We start from the raw sequence: 11,530 nt of genomic DNA, 5'->3' as shown, positions 1-11,530 counted from the left end.
TCCTGACAGGTATACCACTTCATTATTGTTAGAAAATTTGATGTGAGATCTGTCTTGTCCTGTCTCTTTCACACACAGTCCTGTCCACCCTTTTGTATTTACAGACTCTTACTCGGTTTCCCACAGACTACCTCTGATTTCTTCTAACTTTTTTCTGTGAGTCAGATTTTCTAGACATGATTTTTTTCACTGCCATCCTCTGTTCTCTCCACTTGGTTCAAATCTTTCTTGAAAAGCAGTGTTCAAAACTTCAAAAGAGCTTTTACTAATTCTCAGAATAGACAATTAGTTGATGTATCTCACAGGCTACGTCTGTTTATACATTCCAGATGCTTGCTTTTTATAAAACATCACAACTGTTTTGGAAGAACAGTAGACTGTTGACTAAGTTTTAGCTAGTGAGAAGACAAAGTGCCTAGGTCCCTTTTTCTGCTTTTCTAGTTGCTCCCCATCATGGACTTGCGTATTTCATCACTCCAGCCTAAATTTAGTGCTTTGCACTTGGCCCCATTGGACTGCATCCTACATCTCAAGTAATTTTTCCAGTTCTCCAGAAGCATTTTGTATTGTATACCTGATGTTTCACACACATGCAGTGTCTCTCAATTTTGATGTTTGCAGATTTCACATGTGTCTATTCTGTTCCATTATGCAGTCCCAGAATTAAAATAACCAAACATAAGAAAAATAAAATAACCAAACATAAGAAAGAGCTCTTGAGAACCCCACTCAACATATCATTCTCTTTTGATGGTGGACCATCCAAGGCTGCACTCTTCAAAGAGTTTTCTAATCACTTGGCAGTAATTTCATCAGTTATTGAGTGACACTTTTCCTTCTACTGCGGTGTTTCTCTAGAAGATGATTGAGGAAAAAACAGCAGGAAAAGGTTTATGTTATGGTTGAAGTAGGATGAAGTGAAAACTAACTATTTTCAGCTCTAAGCCCAGATATACCTCAGACCCAAGAGCCATCTGCAGAAAAGTCATTTTGCCTGACTGTTTCTATTTCCCCGCCTATAGAAAAAAGAATATAATCATCTCACAGAAGGAACTGCCAGAATTAGGTGAGGCCTGCAGAGGGCTCCGAGATCCTTAGCTGATAACTGCTATAGAATCACAAAACATTATTACATAACACAATTAGTTTTTAATGAGCTCTGCCACAGCAATTCCTATGTATCTGACTTTAACATCAAGGTCTAGTACAACAACGCAATTATCTTTTTGTATTTCTCTGACTCCTTCTATCTCCCTCTGTCTCCTGTCTATCTGATTATATTCAGAAGTGTTGCTTTGAAGGAAACATACAGGACCTAATTCTGAAATATTTCATATTTTATTTCTTTCTTTCTGAAGCTGTGCTCCAACTTAAGTCAAAAGAAGTTAACACTGTATGAGAACTATGTAAAAGCTGAATAAATAACTGATATTTGGTGCACTTCTATTCTACATTCCATTATAGGATATCCCAGTGAGTTAGATGCAGCAAGAAGCCAAGTTAACAGCTGAATACTTAACTGATGCAACTGCTGCTGCACATAGATCCAGAGGCAAGTATATTGTAGATACTGGATCCTCCATTTCTCTCTGAGAAATGAACAATTCTACAGTTATTCATGACTCAGCCTTACTTCACCAGAATAGCAATAGAGGCAAGAGTCTAACCGAAGAAAAGCTTGTAAGACATTGCCCATAAAGCTCCTGGACTTCACAGCTACATGAGATGGTCTCACAGCATGCTGGCACATCGTATAAACACCACTTAGATTATTTTCTATGGGACAAATTCTGTCCACAACTGTGCCACCATTCACTCGGGAGGTCAGCAAGGAAGAGAGGCAGGAAAAGAAAAACTGTCTGAGATCCACCAATCTCTCCAGTCCAAGCATGTGGCAATCACATCACTGGAAGCAGGCAATGTGCAGTTGCAGCTACGCCACAGGCAAAGGAAGAAAGTGGTGCCCCAGGACAGCACAGCCCCTTGTGGTCCCCCTCCCTGTAAACCTGCATCTCCAGCATTGCTGTCTGCTAGAGCCCTGGTAACAGTGAAAAAAAACCAACAAAACCCAAACAACAAAAAAAAAAAAAAGGAAGGAAGAGAGCTGTATCCAGATATCTGGAAAGAGGCAGATACAGAGACTCAGGCTGTAGCATTTAAGTAGCATTAAGCATCTTGCAGCACGTAAGAAATGTTGCTGCATGCCACTTGCACCTTAGCAGGTTATCTTCTGTGCAGCTGTTGAACATCTCATTTCTCTCTGCCATTCAGTACACTAAGATAGGAAAAGCAGGAGTGAGTAAGTAAAGTGCCAAACTTAAGCAAAGAAATACACAGGTCAAGATCATCTGGCAGCCATATAATTATCCTGAGGGCTGCATTAAATCCATAAACAAGCTAGATGATTCAGCATTTTGTGATAAGTTGTTAACTACCAAAAAAAGACATATCTCAAGAAACAGCATCTGCACATCTGCACAAACACTAGATCCCTCTTTACCTAGAAAGCTTAAGTGTTCATGCACTACCAAGCAAATGCTTTTACAGAGCTAGCTTGCCCAAAATGTGCTTTTTGGGCAAAGCCTGACATGTAAGTATCTGTGCAGCACCCACTCCCTGGATGAATAATGGACCTCAGTATTCAGGAGTGTGTGCTCATCCAGTCAAAGAAAAGAAGTAATAACGTGATTTATCTCATAAATCACAATTAAGCAACACTCTTAGAATTTCTGATATTTGCTGGCACTCTTCAGAGAAGAAAAATGAAGGTAAAAAGGATAGAAGCAACTAAAACTCAGCAATGAACTTGCTGCTCAGGATACAAGGAAAATCTCAGCAGCTGCTTCCCCTCACTCTTCTGGTTTTACTGTTATGATTGAAAATACTCTAACCAACACTCTTCAACTGGGAAACCACAATCTGCTTCTTGATCGTATTTAAGCAGAAAAAGAGGCTATATATTACAAGCTCCTCTTTACCCACTCTTCACTCAGGTCTACCAAACACTTGTTTTCCTACATGAGTTTGCAAAACATGAAGACAAACAAAACAACTCCCATCAAACACCTGCATGGGAATGTCCTTCAAGTACGATTTAACATAGATACCAAGGGTGGCAACGTATTTCACTGTTCTCCAACAATGCAAGTTTTCATTCTGTCTCTCACATTCCTTATCGACCAAAACTCCAGATGGATTTAGGAAATAAAGTACAAGTATGCCCTGTGTCACATTATAGCAGTTTCTCTTCATTTCCCACAGCCATAAAGTAAGTCTCATGGCCGTAGGTTACCTATCATTTTAATTTTTGTTTCTAGGAGTGCTTGTGTTGGGTTTTTTCCCCTTAATGAGACATCCTTGCCAAGCAGGCATTCAGGAGGCATTTTCTGCTCTTGTAGAGGAGTAATTAGGTCGGTGCCTTGTTCCATGCCAGTGTCAGGCACTCCAAAAAGCAGCCCTGCCCAGTCGTTAATGCTTAAACATAAGCAGCGGCATCTCCACTAATTGGTCTTGATGAAGCGCTGACGTTCCCAAAGGGACTCTTTATTTCACCAGGCTCGGGAACCGATTGACACAGGATGACAATATCATCTTTGCTGATCATCTGCATTGTAGGCCTTGGCTGTCGTCTTTGTTGTTATTTATTGAAAGAAAAAATAGCTCTTGGAAAAGAAAATCAACGCAATGAGAAAACAAACAAAAAAACCCATGCATTCAGCCAAACCGCTTTTGAAATCTTACACAAAGGCAGGCAAAATATAAATTCTGAGAAACAAACTAGCAGAATTCCCCTCACACGCGATCCAGCACTTCTATAATCACGTACTTATGTGCGTGAATATTTGTGCTTTCGGTGCCAGCCTTCTGGATGAGGTGGAAACCAGGCAGCACGCAGGCACCCCCTCCCATACAGCCTGCATGGGACACACAAGGTAGACCAACCAAATCTGAGAGGCAGTCTGGCCATCAGCAAGAGCAAGTGCCAACCTAACACCAAAGCAGTGATTCGAATCATTTGTGCAAATTTTGTGTTTGTTTGACAGACTCGGTACTGCATCTCCCTCTCTGTGTCTGCACACAGAGTGAAAAGGGAACAAGGTTGCCAATTCTTTAGCACACAGACTGTAATATGAAGGAGACTTGGGAGTGGGAAAGAAATCCCTATTCATAAACTAGAGACTAGAAATAGCACATATTGCTAACTTTGTTGTACATTCTCCACGAGGACCAGGAAAAGTCTCATGGATAAAACATCGCCTCCTCATTTACCTTTTCTTTTTTCTTGTTTTGCTTTTATCAGCTTTAGCATAGCCCTCCTGGGATCCTGTGCACTGGAACACAGCTTTAATTCCCTGCATGAGGGATTTTGCAAACAGTTTGGCATATTCATCAGGCTGTGTCAACTCCCTAAAGAAAATAGGTGTTGCCAGACAATTAGCAGTCTGTGATATTAGCCATTTAAATATGGACATGCTGTGTTTGGGACTGGAGTCCAGCAATTGGTAATGAACTGAATCGCTGGAGCTCTTTGCTCTTTTTCATATTCTCTGCTTTGCTTTGATTTGATCCCATTCAGCTAAACACGGCCTCTGAACAGCTTGGTATTTCTCAGTGATTCATCCAAATCATAATCAGACTCTGGCTGGAGAATTATACAAATTACTATTTTTGTTTTCTTTATTTGTATGACCTAGAGTTGTGCAGTGGATAAAAATTACAGGACGCCTTTGTCTGAGGTAGTGGTTGCGAGTGGGAGCTCTTCATTTGTCACGGGGAGGTGGCAGCTTGCTTTACAGGACTCGATTACTGGAATTGGAGAGCAAAGCCTGGAACTGACTTGAGTTCTCTCAAAGTCCAGAGTCTTTCATTTAGCATCAGGTGTTTGAAGCTGAAGGAGGGAAGTGGCAGACAAATTAAAAGGACACATTCCTGACAAAAATAACTAGTCAAATGCTGCTCTCTCTATTTAAAAACTGCCAGTCCCACAAACAAGCATGCATGGCAGAGGGAAAGCATAAAGGAGCTTTTTGCCTCACACCCTTATAAAAGAAAATGGGTAATTTCTGTTTCTCTGACTGGGGAGCCTACTGCAAGACTCTTAAGCGCCTACGTTTCCTTCCAGATGGGAGCATGGCCTACAACGTCATGGCTTCTGAGCCACTGGCTGCCCTTGTGGCGTCTACCTACAGGTGACAGAGGCCTTTACCAGTCTTTGTCAGAGGACATCTGAAGTTAATTTGCATGATTTTTTGTTCACCTTTACTCAGCTTTAGCACTGTATGAATACACAGTGGTGGTTCTGTAGGAGAGGCAGAGCTGTGGCTTAAGGACCAGGTATGATCCCTTTCCCAGGTGATGCCTGTTACTTAATTTTCTGTGTCTACCACAGCCAGATGGGGCTTTCACAAAAGTTTGACAAAAATGCGACCAGACCTTCCAGACAGTTTTTCCACACATAAGGGTGGAAACGGAAGATTGCAAAGAAGTTGGTGTGGAAGAAGTGAAATTAGATCCACAAAACCACATGTAGCATAGGAGTCATCATACTCCTTTTCCTGCTCTTTGTCTTGAGTGTTGGAACTGTAAGCTCTGTGCCACAAAACTCTCCGGTACTCTTCTTTAGGACACTGCCTAGTGCGTCCCTGGTCTAGGTTGGTCCTCAGACACTACTATCACAAACATGATTGTGTACTAATAATAATGACAATAATAAGTCCAAATCCTGTTGAATTTATGTTCCAAACACTGCAGGAAAGGTTTTAATTGTGGCTTGGTTTTGTTTTTCTCTCTTAAGATTGTTTTCCTTTGCAAATGTCAATGAAAACAATTCTGCTAAGGCTGACATTTGTAAAACCAGTAAAATATTTTTAATAGCACACAATGTCTGGTTCTAAATCCTGAAACTACACAACATGCTCTCTTTTACAAATTCCCTTTATCACTGTCAAATAGAGAGAGAAACATTTCTTTACCTTGCCAAACAAAATGCAAATAATAACTATAGATATTTCATCTTTGTTCCGACCTTTAAAAGATTTCCTCCAAAAATAAAGAGCTACTAGAGAGCCAAAGAGCAGCTAAAGGATCATGCCATTATGTTACTTCCACATACATACCTTTGTGATAATGTTGTGCTGTGTGCACTTAAGATGACAGTTTTTGAGCTGCCCTGCTTTGCATACGGTTTTATTTTCGCAATAAATTATGTACCTATCAGACAGGCAAAAGTAGCCACAGCTAATTTAATTATGCCTCCCTGAAATCTCAGGAAAATCCCACTGGGTGTTTCCTGAACCAGTCTACTTGCTTCTACATACAGAGCTGGGCCTACGCTGTGCAGCTGGCATCCTGTGCCAACCCTTCCCTCCGTGCTGAGCCTGTCATGCCAGGGCTTGCTGCTGCCCTGTTCTAAAGACAGTAAAAAGCTGTAGAAGTACATACACACCCCTGTCACCATGCACCACCTGAGATACTGGCATCCTTCTGAGGGCTTAACGTACATTTACACAAACGGACATACATGCCCACATGCATGTCACCCCTGTAGGTCCACTATGGCATCCCTAAGCATTTGGCTGCTTCAGGGAGAGGCCTTTCCCACCCTAACTCCCCTGCTCTGAAGTGGAGAAGAGGGAGAATTTCCTTTAGGATAACCTTATAACTCTCTACTGGAGACCAGGAATGGTGGCTCTGCATTGCTGAAACACAAAGTTTAGATCTGGCACTGGAAAATCTCTCGCCACATGGCCTCACCACTGGCTAATGGGTGCAACCTGTTTGTAGTCATTTTAACAGCATTTTAAGGTAATCATTTCTCACCTTTGGAATCTTAGAAAGCAGATTCATCCCAGTACTAAATAAAGCATGGAACTTAGCAGGTCAAAAAAACTTCTAGAAGTAAATACAATTATGTTTTTCCAAAACTTCTCTAACTCTTTCTCTGGTTTTCTGTAAGATATGAGACACATTCAGTTTGCATGTTGTGGTCTAAAACAAACGTCTCACTGGCATTTGTTTGGATGGCCTATATAAGTCATGCAGAAGGCACACTAACACAACCCAATATGTCATTTTATTTTTTTCTTTCTTACCAGTAGGTAGGTTGCATTCATATCTATACATATATACACATACACATATATGTGTATACACATACAGAGAAATGAGAGGGCTGAACGAGCAGATTATGTATGCCTATGTGTATGTATTTTTGCATTTATACACATATACACACATGTATATATATCTGTATACATGCAAACACATATGAAAGTGTAAATACCTACAAACACATATATATATGATTTGCTCTTCTTGATTTAGAGTCAATCCACTCATTTCTGCAGATAAACAGAGCACAGCAGTAAATTAGAAAAGCAACATTTAAATAAAATACTCGCACTCTTTCAATTATATAATGTAAAATAGTACTAATAGTCAAGTTACATTATCTCTGTTATGACAATTAATCTGGTCCTAAAGACTCCCTTGTTGTAATATAAGACACACTTGCCTCTTGGAAAAGAACAGAAGGAATAAGTTGCAAAGCTGGCAGTGTAAACAACATCAACACTAAGTGTGACAGATAATGAACTCAGAGCTAAGGAAAGAAAAAGAAATATATTAATCACTGAAAAAAATTACATAAGAAAATAAAAATAAACAAAAGATCAATCATTTTGATTCCAGGGAGACTGTAAAATATGGAGAAAACAAGTAATATAGAATGTCACAATAAAAAACAATATTGAATATACTCTACATATAATACAACAAACTGCATTGCTTCCCCACTGAGGATGTTAAAATGACTTCAGCTGTTGCTATCTTGTCCAGGAAATAATTGCCCAACTAAAAAGTCATATGCAACAAAAAAAGCAGAACAAAAGCAAGTTGAAATTTGGATAAAAGATTCAAAATTTTTTATAGAAAGGAAAATGCATTAGAATAGCTATTTTGAAATATATTCTAAATATTCCAAGATCATCCTTGTATACACTTGTCTTGAAACAAAATCACTTAACTCTGGGACAGTCTGTGTGTTTTCAAGGCAGATGTCCTTTCCTGTAATACATTTACTTTAAAATAGAATGTAGTATCTACTGACGAGTAGATTCTGTAACAGTATTTTTCTGGACTGGCTTTCAGTGAGTTTTTCTGTGAACAGAAATTTTACATTAAGTACATTTGCAAAAAATGTTATGAAATGTACTCAGAAAGAGTTTTATGTGACACAAAACTTGGTAAAACCAAGCGTAGTTACTACTTTAATCCAGTCTTCTGCTAACTGGCAGTCTAGCGTTGGTTTATCTCAGATAGCTGCAATGCTAGCGGAATAATGAATATCTTACAAACACTCCTCAATGGAATGAGCTTAAACACCTGCTTAAGTAGTTTGGTAATACCTGGCTTCAGGCAGCAAATTGGAGCAATAAGCAATCAGGATTATGATACTGACTGCACTTTGCCATGTTGTTTTGTACCCTGATTCCATAATATTTTCATTTCCTACTCTCATTAATTGGCTGAAATTAAGATACCACAACTGGGCAGTCCTATTCAGGATTTAGAGAAAGATAATTTAGGGGAAAAGATGCTTTGTGGGACAGTCTTTAATATATTTCACTATTTTTGATGCTTCTTAAACATGCCACAAAGCATAGGACATACTTCATTTTTTTCAACTCTACTAGTACAGCTTTCCAGCTGAAACTTTTCTTTCTCTTCCTTACAGAAGCAGCAGCAGATTCTCCTTTATTGTGGAGGTGATGACTCTTCTCCTCCTAATACTGATCCTCAGTTTATTGTGTCTCTTCTATAATTTGATTTCTCTACTCATATGCCTTTCTGTGACAATCAAGGATTTGCAATGATCTTCTGTCCTTATGGCCCATAATTCTATTTAGGAATTTCCATTATTTGTTGGTCAATTAATTTGGCAAGAATGGATTTTTACCTATTTTTGGAACAACATGATGAAATTTGGTTACATTTATATGCATTTTTCTGCTGAGTTCATTGAGGCCCAGAATTCAGTCTAGGCATCTTAAAGCCTGATTAGTTTGAACAACCTAGGTCATTTAATGATGATAAGAGAGAGTTTTTTATTATCAAACCTCAAGGTGTGAGTTTCATTGCCAACACCAAAAATAGCAAAGAGTCATCGTCCCTGTAACTTCCATGGTTGACATCAACAGTACTGTGGAAAAGGCAAAGTATGATTTTAGAAAGTATAAAAAGGCATGCAAAATCTTTATTTTAAATAATTTTGTGTTAACTGAGCAAAATGAGATTGAAAATATCTCATGGATATAAAGTTCCTTACAGCTCCACGCCTACTCGAGCCTAGGCCACATACAGGTTGCAAATGTGGGAACTGGAAACTTGGCTGTTTCAGAGTTGTGCTACCAACTTCCACTGGAGCCTTGAACAAGTCATGTGTTAACTGTCCTGCCTTGCCTCATCTGTAAAATGGGAACAACTGTGTTCACCAGTCCATTTAACGAGGTCACTGTAAAAATTTCTTACTTAGTACTGTGAAGTGACTGAAAACAGGAACTAGAAGGACTATGGGAATAGTGGGATTCATCCAGCCTCCCTTTATTTCAGTAGCCAGCTGTCTGATTCCTAGGGTAACAGTAAGAGGTTGACCCATTTGGCAAAAGCTAATGTTATTTGTATTTGTCCTACACTGAAAATTAATGTCTCTGTGGCTTGGGTTTCAGGTTAAGCAGCTTATACGCCATATCACAAAGTGAGCAAACACCAACACCACCAGCTCTTCACACCTCTAGGTAAGTGCAAATAAAAAAGCCGTTGTAGGGGAGAAAAAAAGAAACTGGGGGTAAGATGATACAAAGAGAAATATTTCAAAAGATACAGAGCTATCATCTGGATAAGACTCCATGACATCACATCGGGTATGTTAAATTAGATGGTCTAAATAAGATAACACATTAAGAAACTAAGCTCTGTTTTGGAAGCCATGGAGCTCTGAATCCAGTTATACTTACTAACTAGGTGGCCTGTGCAAGAAATTTCATCTTTTGGGGTCCACCTTTTCAATTTATAAAAAAGAACTACAACTACCTCAGGAGACCTGGTCAGTACCACTGGGAAATGTTTGTACAAAACTTAAAAGGGAAAAAAAAAAGTACATGTTGCATAACTGCTATTGGCTTTATTAACTTAATCACCAGGCAGCTGTCCCTCAGCTAGTCAAGTTCATTTTTAATCGCTGACATATCCCTCTGTCATTGCCTTCATGGAGAAAAAAGGCTCACTGTTTCACTCCATGCCCAGTTCTACTATTACTGGGATGCTTCCACCAACATAAAAATTAACATATGAGTAACAGAAAATGCCAGTGTAATGACAAAGGCTCATCTATCTCTTATTCTAATTAAAACAATTCTATCCATGTAGAGCTCTATGCAAAGCTGCAGTCTTTGTGAGATCTCTGAGGATCTCGCATAGCAAACACTTAACCAGCAGCTGTGAAAACATCTAGAGCATTTTACAATGAATCTTATACAAAGATCTTGAAATACCTTAAAAACATGACAATTATTACTAGTAGCCGTGGGGAAACTGAGGCACAGCTCAACTAAGTGACATGGCCACGGCTGCACAGAGAGTTAGTGGCAGAGCAGAGAGACAGCAGCTCCTGACCCTTGTGAACCCTGAAAAGTACGGCTCCCCTCAGCTTACACCTCTCCCATCAAACTTAACATCATACAAGAGACAGTCTGCACCACACGGAGCCATCCCTTTCCCTTCTCCAGTGACAACAGCGATGCTCATCACAGCTTGCCCACCCCAGGCCGGCAGTCCCCATCCCCCGGTACCCACCTGCTTGTAGGCATCCAGGAGGAAGCTGTTCCAGACGCAGCGCAGCCCCTCCGAGGTCAGCATCCTCCGCCACTCACCGCGCCCAGACTTAGACCGGCTCAGAAACAGCACCATGTGCTTCAGGAGGATCACAGAGTCATACAGCGCAAGGAAGAGGCAATTGGAGAAAAAGACCGGCAAGATCTGAAGCGTGATCAGCAAATCCACACTTAGCAGACCCATCTTCCTTGCTGCTCCTCTTCAGCCGGATGCCTTCAGCTCCCTTTTTCGCTCTGTACCCTCATTTAAAAAAGTAAAGTAAAAGGCATTTCAAAATCCTCGTTACCCCTCCCTCAGCTGCTCTCTTTAAAATGAGCTGAGATAGTTAAATATGAGCAGGCTGGTTAAAAACATAACTGCATGACACTCATTCAATTCGGAGCTGCTTATTTTTCAGAAACTAAGATGTTAACAAAAATTCTTCCCTCAACCAGGAGACCTGATTTTGTTGAAGAGAGAGGCAGCTGTGTTTCCAGTTCCCTGCAGTTACAAAATTTAAGCTGAGACTGTTAATTGTTAACTTTCCTGCACTATCCCATTGTTCCTCAGCTATTTAAGCACTGAACAGACCTCTCATTTCTGTGTCAGTAAAGCTAGCTACCAGGTGCAACAATACTTAAAAAAAAAAAAAGGTTTATGT

General features: G+C 39.9%; 1 protein-coding gene across 1 annotated transcript in view; it reads right to left on the bottom strand.

Annotated features, from left to right (window-relative positions):
* DIO2 (deiodinase, iodothyronine, type II) overlaps positions 1-11,073 on the bottom strand; it is an 11,924-nt gene extending 851 nt beyond the window's left edge. Inside the window, 1 exon segment of the mRNA XM_009869947.1 lies at positions 10,852-11,073. Coding sequence (XP_009868249.1) covers positions 10,852-11,073 — 222 coding nt within the window.
* Positions 11,074-11,530: the final 457 nt, after the last annotated feature.

The sequence above is a fragment of the Apaloderma vittatum genome, unplaced genomic scaffold, assembly GCF_000703405.1.
Source record: "Apaloderma vittatum isolate BGI_N311 unplaced genomic scaffold, ASM70340v1 scaffold6425, whole genome shotgun sequence".
Lineage (NCBI taxonomy): Eukaryota > Metazoa > Chordata > Aves > Trogoniformes > Trogonidae > Apaloderma > Apaloderma vittatum.
Note: the sequence above shows the minus strand (reverse complement) of the source record. Positions and strands in the feature narration are given on the sequence as shown.